Raw genomic sequence first — 23,043 nt, 5'->3', positions numbered from 1 at the left:
ATTATTTCCCATGTGGGTAGAAGTGAAGCACTGCTTTCATTCACCCTGCTTTGCTGGAGCAACATAGCCCGGGTTGCCGCTCACACCTGGATAGAGACGTTCCCCCTTCTGCCTTAGATCACTGACATCCGATAGGTGCCTGCAAAGGGTCGTATATATACGATGGGCCATATCCACGACCAGGAAGGGCCGTTGAAAATCCACACAGTCGAGGATCCAAATTTGGAATGGCCACAACAGAAGCTTTTTAAAGACGCTCTTTTATTGCCTCACGCTGGTGAACAAACAGGCAGCAAATCAACTTCAAAGTCTTATTTCGGCAAACGCGTTTCGAGAGTCATGGTGCTCTCTTCATCAGTGGCTGGTTGGAGTAAAACAAAGCTGCTGCATTTACAAAATTTAATAAGTCAACACCTGCCCCTCCCAGGGCGTGGCCCCACTCGGCCTTCTGGGTGTTGTAGTGTCAGTCTGTAATGAATCCCAGTGGATGCGCACTTCGTACCATTCTCTGCAGATTATTTCCCATGTGGGTAGAAGTGAAGCACTGCTTTCATTCACCCTGCTTTGCTGGAGCAACATAGCGCGGGTTGCCGCTCACACCTGGATAGAGACGTTCCCCCTTCTGCCTTAGATCACTGACATCCGATAGGTGCCTGCAAAGGGTTGTATATATACGATGGGCCATATCCACGACCAGGAAGGGCCGTTGAAAATCCACACAGTCCAGGATCCAAATTTGGAATGGCCACAACAGAAGCTTTTTAAAGACGCTCTTTTATTGCCTCACGCTGGTGAACAAACAGGCAGCAAATCAACTTCAAAGTCTTATTTCGCCAAACGCGTTTCGAGAGTCATGGTGCTCTCTTCATCAGTGGCTGGTTGGAGTAAAACAAAGCTGCTGCATTTACAAAATTTAATTAGTCAACACCTGCCCCTCCCAGGGCGTGGCCCCATTCGGCCTTCTGGGTGTTGTAGTGTCAGTCTGTAATGAATCCCAGTGGATGCGCACTTCGTACCATTCTCTGCAGATTATTTCCCATGTGGGTAGAAGTGAAGCACTGCTTTCATTCACCCTGCTTTGCTGGAGCAACATAGCGCGGGTTGCCGCTCACACCTGGATAGAGACGTTCCCCCTTCTGCCTTAGATCACTGACATCCGATAGGTGCCTGCAAAGGGTCGTATATATATGCCTGCCATGGAGAGGGGCAGCGCGATCAACCGCGTGACGCAGTCCACTATCCACATTATGGCCGTCCCATAATTCAACCTCGTAAGTTCCTCCTTATCCCTGGTGATTCGTATTCCCAGGTACCTTAGTTCCTACTCACACCGTTCCAGAGGGTAGTCTAGTGGGAAGCGCGCAGTTGCATCCGTTAGCGGAAAAATGCCCGACTTCCCCCAATTAATTTGGATCCCTGAAAGCTGCCCAAACACTATGAATTCTTCGAGTATCGGGTTCATGTTATGCTGTTGGTCTCGGATGTAAAGGGTAATAGCATCTGCGTACAGGGATATAAGTATTTGGCATAGGTTGCATCGTAAAGCTTTGTCATTGTGGTGGTGGCTCAGTTCCGCTGCCAACAGCTCCACTGCAATAGCAAAAAGTAACGGGGAGAGGGGACACCCCTGTCGGGTCCCCCTTGTAATGCTGAATGGCTGTGATGTATGCCCATTTACAAATACCTTGGCAACTGGCAAGCAATATAATAGTTTGATCCACAAGAGGAATAGTGGTGGGAAGCCCATGTGTAGCATTACACCAAAAATGTAATCCAACTATATGGAATCGAACGCTTTGGTGGCGCCTAAAAAAAACGCAGCTAAAGGGAGGTCTGGCGAAACATTATTCAAAACAGCAAATAGCGTTCTCAGGTTATGGGAGGTGGCCCTACAGGGCAAAATACCCGATTGGTCAGGGAGAATCAAGTTCTCCATCAGCAAGCTCAGCCGAGTCGCAACCAACTTGGCCAGTATCTTGGCATCACAGTTAAGAAGTGATAGTGGTCTATAGGAGTTGCAGAACTCTGACGATTTCCCTCATCGTAGCAGGCAGGTGACCAACTTATAGGGATTCCTCATACACTTCCCTAAGGATAGAGGCCATTAAGTCTATGTATGTTTTGTAGAATTCAATGGGAATTCCGTATGTACCCATGGCCTTTCCAGATTGCATGCTCATTATCACCTCCCTCACCTCATCCAGTTCAAATGGCGCACATAAAAAGGCCCTCTGTGCATCACTCAGCCAACCCAATGCCACGTCACAAAGAAATCCATCTAGATCCAGTTCAGTCAACCCATTTGAAGTATATAGGCTTTTATAATGGCTCAGGAAGGCATTAAGTATGTTGGCTGTGTCTCGGCAAGCCACCCCTTCCAAATCCTTAACTTCCACCACATAATTAGAGAAGCAGGGTCTCTTCACCTTATTCGCCAGTATCTTACCCGTCTATCTCCTTCGCCATAATTTCTGTCCACCGAGTTTTTTCCCCTGAATTGTGCTTCCCTCTGCGCCTCATCCATATACTCCATGAGCTTATCTCTAAATGTAGGTTGTGCCGAGCCAGAAGGGTTCGCAGCATGCTCCGTTTCCAGCGCCTTAAGTTCCATTTCTAGTTTCTGCAATGTGTTCAGTATATCCTTAAGTACTCCAGCCCCTTTTAATATACTGTATCCCCTGACCGTGACCTTAAACGCTTCCCATATAATTTCCACACTATTAACGGAGTCCTTATTTTGTGCAAAAAACTCTTGTATCTCCTCACGTAATTCTTCCTGAAATACTGTGTCAAGTAGGATAGGGGCATGTAGGCGCCATTGGCTGCATGGTGTGTTAAAGTCGGATCAAGAGAGTGCAAGCAACACTGGGGAGTGATCCCAGTAGGTTCTAGCTAGATGCTGCACTCTATTTATCGTGGGAGCCAGTCCTCGGGGCACCAGATAGTAATCTAACCTTGCCCATGATCGTGCTTGTGCTGTGAAGTGCGTACCCTCTTGCCCATTCGGGTGAGCATGTCTCCAAGCGTCTATCAACTGATAGGCAGTGATGATGTCTTGTACTACTGCTTGCGCCTTGGTGGAGTGGTGTGGTGCGGGATGCGATCTATCCAGTCTAGGATTATAGGTAACATTGAAATCGCCCCCCAAATGATATGAGTAGAGTTTTAAAGAAAAGAAAGGATGTCTTGAAGAGGAAAGCATGGGACGCTTTATGTGATGCTTCCCAATCGCGAGATATGACTGCTTTCCGGAAGGAAGTTAATGCGCAGTTTTTTATTGATAATTCTAGGGCTAGAATTAAGATTGTCATCGCTGAGATGGTATCGATTATGTTTTTTGAAACCTTGTATAGTGTACCAACCATGATAGAAGGAATATCAAGTGAGGAAGTGACTGGAGATAAGGTTAGTACGGCCAGCCTGCAAATTAATAAGGTAAACTTGAATATCACCTTGGAGGAAGTGATTGTGAGCATTAAAGCAAGCATGGGGGGAAAGGCACTAGGCCCTGATGGTGTCCCGGTGGACATTTTTAAGAACAATATAACCCTATGGGTACCATTGCTCACTAAAGTTTTCAACGCTTCCTGCTCTGATGGATTGGTATCGACATGGTACGAGTCGATAATAATTCCGATTTTTTAAAAGGACGATAGGGCTAGTTGCGCGTGCTATTGCCCTATATTGTTACTCGACTCAACAGTCAAAATAATTGGAAGAGTGATTTTAAACAGGTTGCAAACTTGGGCGGACAAGCATAGGATACTTAGTGATCTTCAGTATGGCTTCAAGGAAGGTGTTGGTATGTGGATCAGGGCCTTAATTTGTATATACTTCTAGAAAACTACACCAAGGTTAAAGGAGGAAGATTATTTTGTAACCTTTGTGGATCTAACCTCCGCATTCGATTGTGTCACCCATAGTAAGTTATGGGCAATCATGGACCATTTGGGTTTAGAGAACAACATTATTGAATTCCTTAGGGACCTGTATAATGGTGCCATGGCAACGATTAGATTCAGTAAGAACGGGGAGTGTACAAAGCTGTTTAGCATTGCCAGAGGAGTGCGGCAAGGATGCGTCCTTGCCCCATTCTTTTTTTCCATCTAGAAAGAACTTTACTGCAGGAATGTCAGGATATGCCGTTGGCCTCAAATCGTCCAATACCGGCATTAATTTATGCTGATGATGCAATATTGATGGCCAGGACCCCAAAGGCGATGCAAAATATTGTAACATCATTTACAAACTTTATGGCCAAATTGGACTTGAAAATAAACTGTACCAAGACTTTCTGTATGAACTGTGGCCCAGGGGCAGAGAAGCTGAAGAAAACAATATATATTTATTCAAACCCTCTAGATTTTACCCAAACTTTCTCCTATTTGGGAATTTTGTTTGACAGATCTGGCCAGTGGGGTAATGCAGTAAAAACTAGGAGGCTGCTGTTTGCAAAATCTATAATGGCCCTTCAAACATTTATTAGGAAAATAGGGAAGAAACCAATTAAAGAACTCATTTGTATTTATAAGGCAAGCTGTCTTGCGATTGCCACTTATGGTGCAGGAATTTGGGGGCATTCCAATGTGAAAAATCTACAGGTGACCGAAAACCTATTTTTAAGATATCTTTTATCTGTACCAGAAAGTGTGTCCACCCATAACTGCCATGCAGAACTTGGACTTGGGTTTTTGGAAGATACCATTAGGGTACAACCCGTTCTTTTGTGGCACCGGGTATGGACCAAAGAGGAATGTTCTTTTAATCGATTTATCCTGACTGATGTAATCAAACTTGATCCTGTCCAGAAGATAAATTGGTTACAGTATATTAAGACATTCCTCACAAAATAGGTCACCTTGATTATTATGAAGAGCCTTTTTTGATGACCCAGATTCCGAGAAAAGAATTAAAAAAATTGTGTATAACTTATCTGGAGGATCGCAGGGACATTATAGAATTAAAAAAAAAAACTGATTACGACTATGAATGTCATACAACCTTATATTGCGTTAAAAATGAGAGACTTTGAAAGGTTCCTCCTAATTTGCTTTAGATTTGGTATTTTGTACAGGCTGTTAAGTTTTCCTAATGTAAAAGACTGGTCTAAGCAACTGATTGCGTGTCCTTGTGACAATCTGTCCAATCAATCAGATATACATATTTTATTATTTTGTAAATTTTACACCATACCTAGAAAAAGATGGATTAAGCCCATTTTAAAGTATATGGAATTTAGACAATGTAGACCTGCCTTTTTAGCAATTCAGATGCTTGATAGCATATTTGGTGTTGCATCCGTCGCAGCTTTTCTTAAAAATGCTTCTATCTCAAGGAAATCGATGAATTTTTAAATTGTATCTTGATATTTTTATTATGGGTTATTATTGTACTTTTATAGTTATCTATGTGTTATAACCCAATAAAGTCATTTGATTGATTGATTGATTGATTGAGTAGAGTCCACGTCAAATATCTTGGCCCATAATGAGTTAAAATAGCCCGGATCATCCGTGTTCAGCTCATAGCAGCAGGCCAGTGAAACCGTCACTGAACCTAGCCGTCCCCACGCCAGACAGTATCTACCCTGCGCATTACATATGTTTCCCATCAAGTGAAATGGCACCCATTTTCTTATTAGAATTGCGGTATCCCTTGCATATGTGGAGTAAGAGAAAAAGATTATATGTCCCTCCCACTTACTGGCAAAGCTGTTTGATTTGTGTTGAGCGAAGTGAGTTTCCTGTATCATGGCTATGTCCACATTATGTCTGTCCAGGCATGACAATATATGTCGTCTCTTCCTGGGGTCCCCCAGGCCTCTGACATTCCACGTGATGACATTCAGTACCCCTGAATCTACCTTAGCCATGCTCTCCGAGTTCTATCCCTTTCCCGAGTGTTGCCTGTGCAATGTGCTCCAAATCTGTAACAACAACATGAACACCTGATGCAGTACTCTTTTGATGCTGTCGAACGCCCTCACCCGTCATCCACCCACGTCCCTGCAGGTAGATGCTCTGATCTAGGGCTCTTACACAAAAAACATACCAACTCACACCCCTCCCTCCCTCCATCCACTGAAGCAACCCAAACTTGCCAGAAATGCTCACCCACCCACCCTCCCCAGACCCTAACTGAATCAAACAAACCTCCTCAGCCCCTGTAGGCAGAGTGCTGTGGTCAAACACTGGGGATACCCATTGGGGGTCATTCTAGATGGCTACACAGACACTCTTCACCCTCCACTCCCTCTGCTGTTGTGACACCCAGGCTCTAAGGGGGGTGGAGTGGGGCCTGAAGCGCATTGATACTAGTTCAAATGGTTCAGTATATAATGTCTCATATGATTTCTGCCACCGAGTTCACCGGTACACAGCATTCTAGTGGGGGGTATATGTAGAGTAGATTAGTGCGGAGGTAACTGTGTTGATGGTTAATTTTTGTGAAATGCGCACCTGGGCCAGACTGAAACCTCATTTTATCCCCAGTTTTGCAGAAAAAGTCTCATTCCACGGATTTTCAGGAATCTGAGTTTATTGACCAACAGGAATGTTTCGACAAGCGATGTCTTTTTCAATGTTGGCTTTGCATGGGTTGTCTGATTCACAGGTATTTATGTCTCTGTGCTTGCTCCCATTGGTTGATAAACCGCAGTAATCAACAAAGAGCTATTGTAGTCCCAACCATTGCCAGCGCATAGTACGATGTCTGTTAGTAGATGTTCTGACTCTCTGGGTACAAGTCCCATAATGCACCATCCTTCCTTTCAGGCATGCTGGCTCAGATTACACATTTCTGAATAGGAGTAGCCCATAACAAAACAGTCCTGTTTCCCTCATTCATCTGCAATGTCCATTAAGAGAATGGATACCTGCAAGCGATCATTTTGTAATTCTCTCTTTCCATTATAGTAATGACAACTCAGTGTCCATGGTGTACCTTTCTTTTCCCGTATGCGATGGTTCTAGCAGGAGTAATTATTTTCAAACACAAAGTGACTTTTCACCTGCTGAAACTTTTCAGAATGGATGCAAGTGGCTACATTTCAACAATTTGTTTCACAACAGCACACAAGGAACCAAAAGCACTCCACTGGTTTTCTTGAATTCGAGTTTATTGACCAACAAACGCGTTTTGACAAGCAATGTCTTTTTAAATGTTGGGTTTGCATGGGTAATCTAATTCACAAGTATTTATGTCTCTGTGCATGCTCTCATTTGAAGGGACTGGTGTAGTCCCAACCATTGCCAGTTCGTATTACGATGTCTATTAGTAGAAGTTGTGGCCCTCTAGGTACAAGTCCCATAATAAAACATCCATCCTTTCAGGCGCGCTGGTTTAGATTACACATTTCTCAACAGGAGTGGCCCCATAATAAACAGTCCTGTTTCCCTCGTTCTGCCGCAATGTCCATTCAGAGAATGCATACCTGTAAGCTATCAGTTAGTAATTCTCACTTTCCATTGTAGTTATGGCAACTCAGTGTCCAAGGTGTGCCTCTCTTTTCCAGCAAGTAACATTTGTTCTATAATTTATCAGGTCTTATCCTAAAAGTGAATTTTATGTTTTTTCTATACGATTGTTCTTGGTGTTGTTTTTTATTAACAAGTCACATTCAACCAAGCATTTAAATGTTACACCTCACTCTAGTGATTATCGGCTACAGTTTTCTCTTTGCAGTGGCTATATACCCATGACCCGAGGACGCTAATTGAGCAAAATGTCAGTTTGTTGAAAGTGATATCACATGCTCCTTTGCTACCCTAATGGCATCACAGGAAGTTATCGGTGTGAGAAAAATAGACAATTGATAATACAACCAGGGAGGAAAAGTATGAAAAGCACAACAACCAATTAAAAAACACCAGATTAAATTTATTTCTAAATGTACATATTCATATTAAAAACATTTAATGCAAAACCATGAAAACCAAATGATTATAAAAACAATCAATCATATATAAATAATGTATTTATTACACAATTGCACAAAAAATAGTAAAACAGTGGCGAACAATATAAGTCATCACAGGAAGTTATGTAACATGAATTTTGAACCTGATGACATCAATAAATTATGTCATATGAACTTCGTTTCTGATATCATCGCGGGTAACATCAGTGTAATAACACCTAGAAGGAAAAGATGATCAATTTTAAAAAAGAGTTACTAAGTCAAAATTGTAGTTCAGTTGCGACCTGTAGATTAATTAGGGTGCTATCATGATGTACCAGGGATACTCTCAAAACCTACCCAAGTACAGACATAATATGACAAAGAGCAATGGTACACTTAAGTACACCACCAAATGCCAGATTTGAGCCAGAAATGCTCCAGCAGCGCCAATCTGAACCCCCCGATTTAGCAGCTGCAGCAGGAGTGGGGTTTGTTATGGGCCTCTTCTGTCTGCAACTCAGCAGACAAAAGTTCATAATTCTCATTATAAAGGAGTAGAGCATCAACAGAAGAGAAAGCAGGAACTATTGCGACCACTCACCTGAAGAGCAGTCCTTCTGCAGGGGCGATGAACAGCCCCCTAACCTCCTTGAAAACCTCTCGGCACTGCTGGAAGAGAACAGGAGTCCCGGCAGGTGTCTCAAAAGGGAAAGAGAATTGGATGAGAGAAAAGAAATAACACACTGCTGCGTCTGCCACCTGGTTCCAGCCGGATATCCAAATCGTTGGACAGCCGGGCAGGTCCCGTCTGTTCTGTAAACTTTTAGTTCTGATGAATAGAGGAAAGATCGTATTACATAAGCACTCTTTTAATGTCACAATGAATGTATATAAATTACAAACACCAAACCCAATCAACTTAGGTAGGGAAGAATCACACATGTATTTATGCAGGTGACTTATATCTGCCAATAATCAGGAAAACTGGTTCATTTTCAAACATGCACATCCAAGATCAACAACTGTAATGTCCCAAAATGGTTATGCTGTATGCACAATAAAAGAAAAGAGACTTTGCTGTTTCTTGTATTTGTATTCATGCATCTCCCCTGTTGCTTTGGCCTCAGCTGCTCAGCCAGTGTGAAGGTGCTGCGTGGAATGTTGGAGTGGAGATGATGAATGGAAGGTTTGGATGCCTATGCCGTGAGGTGTGTCCGTTGGAGTATGGACTGAGTAGCAGGCAAGCTGCTCCTGGTGGGGCTGCACTACATGGATTTACCAACCTGAAACTAAGACTAAATAAATCATTGTGAACTACACTTCGGCAACCTGAACCTCATCATTACACACTTGTCTCACATTAGGCTGCGAACTGTTACAAAGATTCACAAAGTGCAAACTAAATCGTGTTGTTCATGCACTTTCTCACCTTTCTCACCCAAACCTATTTACTATTAACCTGTGACCCAACGCTACAACTACAAGGGATTTTAGAGTATATTCTCCAGAAGGCCCTAGAACATGATTGGATTGATGCTCAGACCAAAACCTCCCTCACAACAAACAATCAGAGAAAACCAAAGTTGTACATGATACCCAAAATTCACAAGAATTTGGAAAATCTCCCCTTTCGACCTAATGTCTCGGGATGTGGTTCGTTTTAGAATTGGAAACAACAATTTACAGATTCATACAGGTATTGAGACTGCGTCACTTTTTTACTAATATAGCAACTCCCGACACAAGCAACGTTGAATCTGGATCATCGCTGTTCAAACCCAAAAGTACGTACCAGGCACCCTCTTTTCATAAAGTATTGGATACTTTTTAAATCATGATCCACAAAGACATCGAAAAGTTGAACTTTGATACCAACAAAGAAAACAATTTGAGTCAATGGGATCATAGAGCCATCAACTCAATAGCAAATGATCATGACATTAATTTATAGCCTGCTGATAAAGGATGGGCCATAGTGGTGATGGACACTGCATTCTATTAAACTAAAGTTAATAAGCATGTCAATGACACCCAACCTTGTTTACTATTAACCTGTGACTCAACGCTACAGCTACAAGGGATTTTAGAGGATATTCTCCAGAAGGCCCTAGAACATGATTGGATTAATGCTCAGACCAAAACCTACCTCACAACAAACAATCCGAGATGACCAAAGTTGTATATGATACCCATAATTCACAAGAATTTGGAAAATCCCCCCTTTCGACCTATTGTGTCGGGATGTGGTACGTTGTTTGACCTGATGGGGAGATTCTTCGATCATTATCTTCACAAATTTGTACAAAATTTGCAAACTTATCTTAAAGACACTACACATATTCTACAAAAATTGCTACAACTCCAAGGACAGTTTCAAGAGGATTGGGTGTTGTGCACCATCGATGTGACGGCTTTGTATACGCCGATACCGCACCAGGCTGGATTGGAAGCCGTTGAGTGGGCTTTAGTGCAAAAGGATGATATTGGCACTGAGAAGGTCTTCATATTACAATTACTTCATTCTGTTTACATCATAGTTATTTAACCTGGCAAGAAAATTTGAATGCACAAATGACAGGAACATCAATGGAGTTTTCAGGGGCCCGACATATGCAAATACATTTATGGCCCAGTTTGAATATCAGCACATTATGACTCAGGAGCAGTGGTGGACCAAAATCAAAATGTACTGGTGGTACATTGATGACATCTTCATTGTATGGTCAGATATGAGGATGACTTTGGAAGAAATGATTGGTACATCTAACACTTTCAACCCGAGGATTCAATTTACACATACCATTGACACAAACAGTATTCATTTTTTAGATGTTCTAATTACCAAAATACAGTCTGGCACCAATTTCAATACACAGATTTACACTAGACCTACTGACTGGAATAATGCCGTAGCATTTTCAAGCTTTCATACCAGAAGTCTAATAAGGAACTTACCATATTAACAATTCACAAGGATCAAAGGAATTTGTTCAGAACCCAACATATGCTCACAGAAAATAGCTGAATATAAACAACAGTATATTGACAAAGGATATCCTGAATCAGTGCTACAGAGCTGTATTGACAGAGTACAAGCTAAAGACCGAAAGGATTTATTCATCCAAAAAAAACAGGTTGGATAACAACAGAATGCTATTTGTGTCAAAATACACAACAAGTTCACAGGCAATTAAAATAATCATCAATGCACGGTGGGAATTATTAGAGAATGAACCTGAGTTTAATGGCATTTTCCAACAAAAACCATTACATGCCTATACCAGAGGCAGCAATCTTAGAACAATCTTGGTAGACCGCCTAGCAACATACAGCTAGAAGAATTCCAAGGCATGAAGAGATGTGCTAATTGCATACATTGCAACAACATCATCGCTGGCAAGACATTATTACATCCAACCTCAGGGAAAAAGATTCAGCTGAGAAATACAAGTGATTGTAATACCAGTAATGTCATCTACTGTATTAAATGCCCTTGCGGCAAAGTGTATGTTGGTAAGACTCAGCGTAAAATTAAAACAAGGTTTACGGAACATAAAAGTAAAATCAGAAATAGGAGTACCACTTCAAGTGTAGCAGCAAATTGGAATGAAGCCAAACATACAATATCACAATTACGTTTTCAAATCATTGCAAAGGTACCATTACAATTTGGCATGGATAACAATAAGTAATTATTTTAAAGGGAAGGGAAGTGTACTGGATCAAAGAACTCAACAGTATGATACCTAGAGGGCTCAACGGCCGATTGGACATGAGTTGTTTCCTTTGATGCTTACGTATGGATGCATTGGATGTCATATATATCTTCAATATCACAATTACGTTTTCAAATCATTGAAAAGGTACCATTACAATTTGGCATGGATAACAATAAGAAATTATTGCAAAGGGAAGTGTACTGGATCAAAGAACTCACCAGCATGTTACCTTACCTTGTTTCCTTTGATACTTACTTATGGATACATTGGATGTCATATACATCTTCATTACAATTATGGGATTTCTCAATTCAGTTTGATAACACCAGTTATTTCAGTAATTATCAATGTATCACAGCACCTCGAGCCATTAAATTCAATCGTAATAACATAGTAACATATTTACGCATTGCATTGAGGTTTTTTCAATGACATCTTCATTACTTCAGTGATCGCCGCGGATGATGATTTTGCAATTCACACACAACACACATTTCTAACCACACAGCACAGTGTTTTTTCATTATTGTTTATTGGATTCTGAAGTTAAGAAAGATTACAACTAGAGGTGTATGTCTGCAACTCAGGCATGGTTATAGAGAGTAAGTTTCAAATCGCTGAGGTATTAGCACAGCGTAGTGACCTAATTCAGGTCCAGCCATTTACGCAGTATTTATAATGGTGACAACTTAGTTTAGTTTCTTTACACCTGGAGATTATCAATTGGACATCAAGGTAGAAGTTGTTTGGTTTTTCCGTTTGTTATTTTGGTCTTTATTAAAGTTAGCATACTGTTAACCTGGAGGCATTTGACCGTTATTGTTTTGATTTGTATATGACAGAGGTTTTTTATGAGGCTTACATCACTAATTGGATTAGTTTTTGGAGCATTATCACCATTAGAAGATGGTGTGTTTGTTTTGTAGCTATTTTTTTGTCCTTTTTCTTATTGTCACCCGTGACTATTATTACGTTTGGCAGCAGTCTCCATTTAGCATACAGATGACGACATGGCGGCGTAGGAGACGAACGAGATAGGCAAGCAGGTTCAATTTTGGTTGTTCCTGATACACAGGTTGGGTTCAATGAATTCAGCCGGACAGTGTCTGTTACAAACACAGCGGAGGTCTGATACCCAGGTATTCTCTTATTATTACAGCTCAGCAGTACAGAGATTTTACATTGGTTTGGTGCATATTGTGAGGTTCAAGGTGCCGCTTGAGGTAAGCACCACTAAGAAGCATATGGATATATGGCTTATTGGATGATTATGCAATATATATTATGAGTGTCTTATTGTTTGCGCATTCGTTTTTAGTGGCGAACAGAGAATTACGAGCAGGCATGGTATCGTCTTTTGAAATGTAGGTATTTTCATTTTGTGAAGGCTATACACTCTTTGCGCATGGTGGCACAACAGAGTTATACTATAAAATTCACTATTAAACACAAGAGGTTATCTTGGCTTTCAAGACGCATGGTTGCATGAGTTGAAACACATCATATTTTTCAAGTATGACACACAAGGTTTATACTTAATTGGTAAATTGAGCCAACCTGAGGCAGTGGCAACATGTATTTACATTTTCTTTGTAGATTGGCCCCTGAGGAGGGGACAACCCAGTCCCAAAATGCATTGGGTTCCATATGAAATTGTTTGAAGAAATTGTCATCTGCTTATTGTTATTTATTACTAATATGTTTTAAAAAATTGTGTACAAAGAATTTTTTTGTTAGTGGTTTATGCATCATGAATCATTGAGAATTTGTATAATTGTAAAATTGATTACATGTCTTAAGTGACAAATGCATATAAATGCGCAATTGTTAAACTGATTAAATATGCTAATCATTTCAAATTAATTTTGAAAAACGTTTGTGAGAAACCCTTTTTGTGCACAGTGCGCAATGCTTCTAGTCAATTGACTAGTGATTATATTTCTCACCTATGACATAAAGACTGTCCGTGTGAGCCATGCCCAAACACAAACAGTCAGGAAAGAATAAAGAGCAAGTCCGATATCTTCCCTCGATCCCTGTTTGAGATCACGGGACAAAATACATCAAGGATCTCTCAGTCATTCAAGAAAACGCAACATGCTCTCCGAGCATTCAAGTGGCGCTTACTGTGGTTGAAGGCTTCAAGAATTCGATATCTTGCCAACAAAGATGACTTGTTTGAGCCGCTCGTAGGATCTTGTGGGAGCCAAACAGCTATGACAATGGCGACACACGGAATCCAGAAGAAAAAGCCAAGTGGAGCATGCATAGGGACTGGCTTCGATTAGGCTGAGAAGGAGATCGTTGTTGGGCGCGTTGCTATAGACGTGACCCAAGAACTAACAAGAGAAATGTGCATGAAGCCAGTGACAGCCGCACGTCACCTGGGTACGTCTACACTGTTGGAGTGTAGGATATTCTTCTTATAGTTACCCCCGCTTTTTGACGATATTTCACTGTTTTCGACTGAGACTGACTGGGATCCTACTATCCAGGTACACTCCAGATTGGATTCTGGGGTACCCTTATAAGTCCTTGGTATATGGTATACTATGTATCCAGCGCATAGGTACTCCAGAGGTCTCCCAGGGGCTGCAGAATGTATTGTGCCACCCCTGAGAGACCATTCAAACTGACACCACAGATCTGCTACTGCAGCCTGTGTAAGGTGGTGCATGCACCCCTTACATAGATATAGGTTCACTATATCCATCCTATTTCACTTCACATATAAATCAGTCACCCCTATGGCAGGCCTTATCAATCCTGAAGGAAGGGTGCTGGGTTTTATGTGAGAGGGTGCCTATGCATGAGCAGAGCCCCTCTGCAGCCTTCGGAACCTATTCTCTGGGGTTGTTTGTGACACAGCCAACCATATATATTTTAGTGCATTATTATAACCTTTCGGTAAATGCTTACTTTAAATCGGCTGCATGGCAACATATCATGTTTGGTGTCAAAAACCTTGGAATCATACCTCCCCACCAGTAACTGGCAGGGGAGGTATGATTCCACCCTCCTAAAGGGACATATGCGACACACCGGTACACCCGGTACCAGCTCTCTCGACTTGGGCATCACAAAATGGATGCTGCCAGCGACAGACACAAGTCTGCCCTCCTGCTGCTGAGCCAAGCTCGAGTAGGGAAAGGCTTGACAATAGGTTTCTTGTCACAGGGAGGTGTGACCACCTCCCAGACAGGATTTAGTGTATTGGGACTGGGTGGGTGCACTCTGAGAGTGTTTGAAGTCTGCACTAGGGGCACATTTTGTGTCCCTGTGTATAGTCCAGTTCAAACTGGTTGCAGGAGCCATTTGCTCCTGTTCTGGTGCGAAGCTGGACAAAGGACATGGGTGTAACCACTCCTCTGTCCTCACGCTCCCATAGGTGAGTCCTCAGAGTTTGTCCAACCCCTTCCTTGGGTATAAAGTAGGAACCCTGACTACAGGACTTTAGATTTTATCTGGAATAAACTCTGCAAGCAGAAACCAAGTACTTCAACGATTCACACTACGCTGGATGACTGAAGAATCTCCCTTAGAGTAAAGGAGTTACTCCACTGCGCTGCAGGCACCTTTAACACATCTGACCGGTTTGCATCTCCCGAGCTCCTGAGGACTCCAAAGATTTCTGCAACACAGGAGGTGGGTTACTCAGTGTCCCTGAGGTCAATCTGCCATCTCAGCAATTCTGAGACCAGTATCCTTTGTGGGGACCGTGCAACCTGAACACCTGTGCACGGTGTACTTTTGCAGCAGCATATGCTTTTTGTCGAGCCCTGAGGCTGTGCTTGGGCTACGTGTAGTCCTGACCCCGAGCAGTAATTGCACCGAAGATTTCCGGGCTACACTCCACAAGTGTTCCAGGAGCCTGGTATTTTGTGATTCAATTTGAGGTCCCTTCGTGATCCCTAGTCCATTGGCCTGTGGGTTCCTGCAAAGGTAACTTTTACTTCTCTTGGGCTTTCCTGGTTGATCCAGATGTGCCCTGACTCCCCATAGCTTGGAGAGTCTCCTGGACCTTGCTGGCCACACCGGGCCTGCTTTCCTCTGCCCGCGTGGGTTGCATTTTCCAAGGCTTGTTGGTGTTCAATCGGACACTGACCCCCCTCAGCCAGTAGCGGTCGGTGGTGGGAGTGCTGCCAGACGGTGATGTGAGGCAGGGGAGGGGCAGGGTGGGTGAAGTAAACTACGGATTACGGACAAATACAGGTAAGTAAACATATAAATAAATAAAACAAATTTCGTTGCGCGCACTGCATCGAATTTGGCGTTGAAGTGCGCACAACTAAATTTGTTTTATTTATTTATATGTTTACTTACCTGTATCTGGCTGTAATCCATAGTTGACTACGCCCAACCTGCCCCTCCCCCGCCCCACATCACGCCGGGCAGCACTCCCACCACCGACCGCTACTGCCCTCAGCACTCGACATCTTCATGGGACAGCTCACCTCTGGACTTTGGCCGCCGTCGACATCTCCTGGTACCCGTTGCTGCAGAGTCAAGATCCCCGACATCTCAATGAAAGTACCCGACAAAGGTAGGCATTCGTCTACCAAGCCCCTGGTCATCCTGAAGTGACCCAGACTCTGTCCCCTTTCAGGTTCTTCTAACCTCGGATCCAGGCTTGGATTCCACCAGACACTTTTCATCTTCCCGGCAGCAGCTTTTTTTTGAGTCACACCATTGAAAATGATGAAAGTTTCCAACATCACTTGACACCTATGCACCCGGCTCCCCTGGGATAGGTAGCACGGGTTCTTCGGTACTCACAAGGGTGCTGACCTTAGAACCTAATATGTTCCAAAGGGTTTGCTTGAAGTCCTCTCCGAAGTGTCCTTAATCTTTAATTTTCCAACCGCGACTTTCCCATAGACTTGTACGTAGCTCGGGTCTGTGTTCTCACACTGCACCCCTCCTCAATTGGGTCGCCTGTGTCACTACTAGGGTGGTTCCTTGGGGTCCCAGCGATTCTACGTGCTCTAGGCACTGTGTCTAGTTAAGTTGTGGTTGTTATACCACTTTCTTAGTATATGGTTTGGTCTCCCCCTGGAGCCCACTGTGTATTGTGCTATTTACTGTCTGATCTAGTGCTTTCTTTTCTAATCTCATAAAGAGGTTAGTAGAGAGTGTTTAATATTAAACACATATATTTTATATATCTCTTATGTGGTTCTCCTTTCATTTGTATATTCAGTAGGTTGTAATTTGGTAAAACAAGTTGCTTAACATTCCTTCAAGACTTACCCTGAAGGCTGCTCTCCACAGCTACCACTAGGATAGCTTTCTTTATAGGTTGTCTTTGACCTAATCATCAATAAGGGTTGTTTGGACTGGTGCAAGGTGCCCACTTTCATTAGTGGAGAGCATATACCAGGCCAACTTCTCACACCCACAACATGTGGTTGTTATAGAAACATAACTACAATGCTGGCGCAAATGAAATGTAATGCATTGGCATATAAACAAGCATTGGTTACTACAATTCTTGGTAAAAAAATAGCATTGGCTGCTACAAACATTATATTGTCACAGTCTTGAGCATTTAAACACACATTGGCCATTGCAATACAGAACCAGTGTACCAAGGGGGCATACACTGCAATATGACTCATGCTATTGCAATACAGAACTAGTGTATGAAGGGGGCATACACTGCAATATGACTGACGCATGATGACAAATTAAGCAGGGTATGGAATGTACATGGGAACTCCTGACAGGAGCATGGAGGAACAAAGGATGGACAAATAAAAAAGAGAAAGAAGGAAGGAATACTGAATGGAAAGGTGGAAGGGTGAGTGGGTGGGTGGCTAAATGAGTGGACGACTCCTGGTGACCCGCTGCACCAGGAACCCCTCCCACCCCTATGGACCACACATGCAACCATGTCATCATACCGGACTCCTCGCTCTCTATGAACCGTCAAATCAATGCAGTATCCTCATTCTGTTTCAACACGCTTTGCCTACTCCAAGAGACTTTCAGGTGGCTCCCCTCTGAATCCAAAAAGATGGTCACCCACACACTCATCACCAGTTTACTGGACTGCGGCAACACACTCTAGGCCGGCGTCACCCAGAAACAGCTCATGAAACAACAGAACGTCTAAAACACCACAGCCCGACTAGTCTTAGACATGACCAGCTGCAGCCACATGACACAACACCTTCAACAACTCCACTGGCTAACTATCAACAAGAGAATCACCTTCAAGCTTCTCACGACGCAAGACCAGAATATCTGAGCCACCGCCTCGCCTTCCACACACCTTCCAGACAACTCCTCTCCTCCCAACTCGCCCTGGCCTCTAACCCACATATCCACAAGACCAGACCCGAAGGAAGATCCTTCTCCTACCTCGCCGCCAAGACCTGGAACACCCTGCCTCTCCACATCAGGCAATCTGCCTCGTGGACACAGTTTAAGAAAGACCTCAAGACGTGATTCTTCAACCGAACCTCCTCACCCAGACGGATCAGCAGACTGCCCCCAGCGCCTTGAGACCCTCACGGGTGAGTCCCCATGCGTTATAAACCCCTGATTAATTGATTGATTGAATGAATGGATGAATGAATGGGTAGATGGATGAGTGGTTGAAAGGCGAATGAAGGACAGATAGATGGACAGGTAAACGTATGGCCGATTACAGGGATTGCTGGATGGATGGGTGAGTGGATGGAGGGGTGCATGGGCAGGTGAATAAGATGGCAGAGTAAAGGAATGGGTGGATGAGTGAATGAATGAAACAATAGATGGATGGAGTGGTGAAAGGATAGATGGACAGGCAGCGAAAAAAGTTGAATAGGTGGATGGACAGGTGAAAAGATGGCTTAACAAAGGTATGAATGAGCAGGTGAAAGGATGGTTGAGTAGATGGCAGAGTGTATGGATGAGTGAATCAATGACAGAGTGGATGAATAGGTGGCAGAGTAAATGGATGAGGGATGTATGATAGATTGATGGATGGAAGGATGGCAGAGTGGCAGATTGGTAATAGATGACAGTGGACAGATGGATGGATGGAATCAATAAAGTTTGAACGATGGATGAAAGAATGATTGTATGACAAACAGCAAAAGTTAAATAATGTATTGAAGGGTGAGAGGATGAATAAATAGATGCTTATGTGGAAGAGTCAAGGACGCTCTTCTAGGAATGGTTGGACAAACTTGATTAACTTGCTTGGTGCGGTCAGAGCTTTAATTCAAAGGGGGGGGGGGTTGTTTGCCTGTAACACATGCTGTTGGAGCACCAACATTAAATCATTGCTGAAGGATCCATCTCTATGTGTGATTTTAGGAAAGTCGCTACTGTCTGTCATCTATTCAATAAAGGTCGTCAACCTCCCAACCACTTTAGGTGGCATGATTTATAATTGGATTCGCTCCTCAACATGGCTGGAATTAGCTGTCCACAATAGACTCGAGGAAGCTATTTGATGGTGTGTATGTCCAGATGTAGACAATACATTAAGTATTGGAGTCAGAATCTTCATGCTCTCATCTTGACTTTGCTGTCTCTTTATATCTTGTACTTAAATGTCAAGAACCGGCATTTAAAATTAGGCCAGAATTGGTATAGTATGTTTTAATTCCTCACCTCCATATCTTCAGGTGGTTCATAAGTGGAATACAATAGGTTCTTTGTTGACTTTGTTTCCACTCTTTCTATACGCCCCTATGAGTTGTGGGCATTAATTAAGGCTTGGTCCTATTTCAACTTCTCACCTCGATAGAGTCCCCAATAGCATGGTCTGTAAGCAGTATCTGAAACTGTTAAAGATGGGTTAAAATCCTGGCATGAGTACTTCTTAATGGTTTGCATGAATTAAAACATTTCAGCTCTAGCCTTCTACGCTTATCAGTCACTAGATGACCACTTTAAATTGTTGCCAAGCACTTTGACTCACAATATTGATTAAAGTTTATTACTACCATATATGTCTTACTTCATTTTAGCTTTTGGTTCTATAACTACACTTCAGATTTAACTACACTTCTGATAGTATCTCCAACAAAGAACTGCCATTTTGTTCCATTTTCTTAACCAACCAACTGAAACAAGTACTTTGGGCCTGATTATACATCAAGGTGCTAGTAATAACATCCGGTAAATAATGATACTCTGGGGTTCATTATTTATCGTGTGTGATAAATAGCACCTATTACGAGTTATTGGGTAATAGCATATGGATTTTGGTGTTTAACACACCCAAATCGGCATAGTACAGTAAATACTGTACACACGTCCACTGATAAATTTTAACATCTTTGAGCTACCGAAATGTAAAGAAGCTTGAGATATCTAACGCATCCAATAATTATCAGATGCGTTAAATACCTTTTGATTAGTAATTCCTCCCCGTGCGTAAACAGCAATTTACGCACGGATTGGAATAGAACAAGCAACTAATATTCAGACCCTTAGTCATATTTCTACAATTTTGTAGTACAAATCTACATTTATCTGCCTGATTATCTAGCACCATGTTGTAAATTGTATTGACTAGGCTTTTCTAAAAGGTGTGCCATTCAGTTATTCTACTCCTGTCCTTTCTGTTTTACCTAACTACTCTTTCTTTCAACGTTTTTCCCATTTTTGTTTAAAAATGTCTTTAGAACAGTAAGAATTAAGTGAAGTTTTTAAAAAAAAGACTGTCCCGGCTATCTTTCAGGTTTCAATACATTTTTGTTCTCTTGTCATCTGCTGCTCTTGTACCCCCTGACCCATTGTACTATCATAGTTGAAAAATCCTTACTGACTAAGTTGTGTATCATTAACTGTAATTCCAGAAGAAAATAGAGACGAAAATTCAGCAAGGTTCAGAATGCATAACAATCACAACATAAAATATATGCAGCAAAATGGAGCCATTAAGAGTAAAGCATAAAACCTTAACCCAATAAATGTGTGTGTTTTAAACCACTCATCTTATCTATGTGACTAATTTGTCATTGATTATAATGCTTGTATTTTTCAGGATTTCTGTCCATTGGCATATCATCAGTAAAAAGGAAATCGCATAATTATTTAATAGACACAATTAAAACAATTTTCTCTGTATCAAACGCCAGAGAACTGGAAGAGATGCTGTTAGTCGTGTACCTAGCAAATACAGATCCCTCAGATAATAAAGAGACGGCGAAGCAGATTGGGGAGATATTCCGCCCGCAGGTTGATGCAGGACACCTTATTGTTATTTGCAGCTCTATGAAAAACTATCCGACACTAGATGGTCTCAAAAGAAACTTTGACGATCCAGAAGAAAAGGTCAAATTCAGATCAAAGCAGAACGTGGACTATGCCTTCCTTGTCAATTTCTGTGCACCCCTGTCTGAGTACTACTTAATGCTTGAAGATGATGTAGTGTGTGCTGCAAATTTTCTGACAGGAATCAAAAAATCCTTCCAAAACATAGACATTTCATGGACTACAATATCCTACTCAAAGCTCGGATATCTTGGGAAATTGTTTCATGCTGAAGATCTTCCAAAACTGGCACGGTTTCTGCTAATGTTCTATGATGAAATGCCTGGAGACTGGCTTTTGGAGCAGTTCTACAAATCTAAAACTCAAAAGGAAATGATAAATGTGACACCCACTCTCTTCCAGCACGTGGGCACTTTGTCTTCTTTCCAAAGCCTTAAAATCAAACCAAAGCAGCCCGAGGTTGAAGAGGTTTCTGCAAACAAGGCAAACAAGGATGCCCTACCACCCGCCTCCTGTTTCACCACCCTAGAAGTGCACGAGCAGTACGAACCGGAGCACATATGCCGCAGTACTGGTCAGTTCTTCTGGGGAAAGAATGTGCAGGCAGGAAGCACTTTCATTGTTGTTTTCAACAGCCCGGTCAACATAAGTAAGATCAGCATAGATACTGGATCTCCCGAACATCCAGATGATATCCTGCATTCAGGTCATGTCCAGTTTGGAAGGATGAAAACCATGGAGAGCAACGCATGCCAAATGTATAACAATCTGGGTCCCTTTAATAAAGGGCGATTTGAAGTCACCAATATGGATCAAGTGACTGGACATCGCGTTGAATGTATCAAAATACTGGTAACAGCTCCTCAGAAAGAGTGGCTCATTATTAGATATGTAAAGTTCTAAGTGTGTAGGAATGGCAGTCACACCAGAGGAGTGCATAAGATTGCTCAATATGAAGACTTCCATGGGTCCTGCTTGCTGAAGGGGCATGGTGAGAGTGACTATGAACTAGAGAGAAAAAGCACTAACTTTATCAACTTATATATGGCTAGTTTGGGACATTTCTAAGCTATTCGTATACCATGTCACTCCAAATCAAACCAGATATTCCATAACTAATATTCTGAAACTCAGCCTCAAAATAGGTCTTCAGAGAAGAGTCTGTACAAAGCCTCAAACACAATCAATTGTCAAAATGTTCATTTTTTTACCTTGGTAGCTGGCATGCAGCTGAAGAGCAATCTTGTGACACACTGTTCTTTTGTATGGATCAACACAACTAATAGACCTCTATTTGTCAAGATACTCCGCAAACACATTGATTCCTGATTGAATCTAAAGCTGCGACCGATGAAAAAGGTCAAAACGCAGCACAACGTCTTCCGTATAAACACATCTTCACAGTATTTTCTTCTGTAGCCCACGCAACAATTGCCGCTAACTGAAAATGCCACTAGTAATTAATCACTACAGGGTTTGATTTGAGCAGGCCATCATTGTAGGCATTTAAAATATATTTCTCTTCTGTATATTGAGATGTCTGGGATGTTTTGAAACAGTCTTCTAAATAGCGTTGCCCTTCCAGATAATAAAATGCAACCAGATGGAAAGAGATACAGGCATCGATTACTGATTGACTCCGACTATAACAGAGACTGTAAAAGAACAACACAATGAAGAATATACTGTGATCACATTTTTAGGCAAACCTTGGGATCCACAGCTCTTCAAGGTTTCTCAGCAGGGATATTACAGACAATCAAAGAAAATGTGAAAACTCAATAGGTTTAAACCATCTTTATACAATGCATAAATTAACAAACATGTTTGCATAACTTTGTAATAGGTCTGTATGTATTTTAGGCATTATGAATTTGTAGCGAAAACGCGTCATGCGGTCAGACAGAAAGAATTTGTATAAATCCATTGAGCAATTGAATGTCTGAGATTGTTTACTTTAAACTGATAATTAAAACCCATGAAAGAATGTCCAAGTGTCTGTTCATGAGAACTTTTATATGTGTTTGTCTTAGATTACCACTTTCAACTAAATGCAGAAGCAAGAGCACTGTCTTTATGACATACACATACAATCGTTCATTAATATTTGAGTGCTCATTTTTCTTACAGAGAAAGACAGAGATGATATTAATGATGATATATACGCTTAAAACAACGTATAGCTACAATTTTATTTATTAAAATTAA

General features: G+C 41.9%; 1 protein-coding gene across 1 annotated transcript in view; it reads left to right on the top strand.

Moving 5' to 3' along the window:
- LOC147730992 (alpha-1,3-mannosyl-glycoprotein 4-beta-N-acetylglucosaminyltransferase C-like) overlaps positions 1 to 22,826 on the top strand; it is a 214,492-nt gene extending 191,666 nt beyond the window's left edge. Inside the window, exon 4 of the mRNA XM_086955927.1 lies at positions 20,606 to 22,826. Within this exon, the coding sequence (XP_086812053.1) occupies positions 20,606 to 21,738 (1,133 nt within the window). The 3' untranslated portion in view covers positions 21,739 to 22,826. The remainder of the gene's footprint in view (positions 1 to 20,605) is intronic.
- Positions 22,827 to 23,043: the final 217 nt, after the last annotated feature.

This window comes from Lissotriton vulgaris, chromosome 2_1 (assembly GCF_964263255.1).
Source record: "Lissotriton vulgaris chromosome 2_1, aLisVul1.2, whole genome shotgun sequence".
Taxonomy (NCBI): Eukaryota; Metazoa; Chordata; class Amphibia; order Caudata; family Salamandridae; genus Lissotriton; species Lissotriton vulgaris.
Note: the sequence above shows the minus strand (reverse complement) of the source record. Positions and strands in the feature narration are given on the sequence as shown.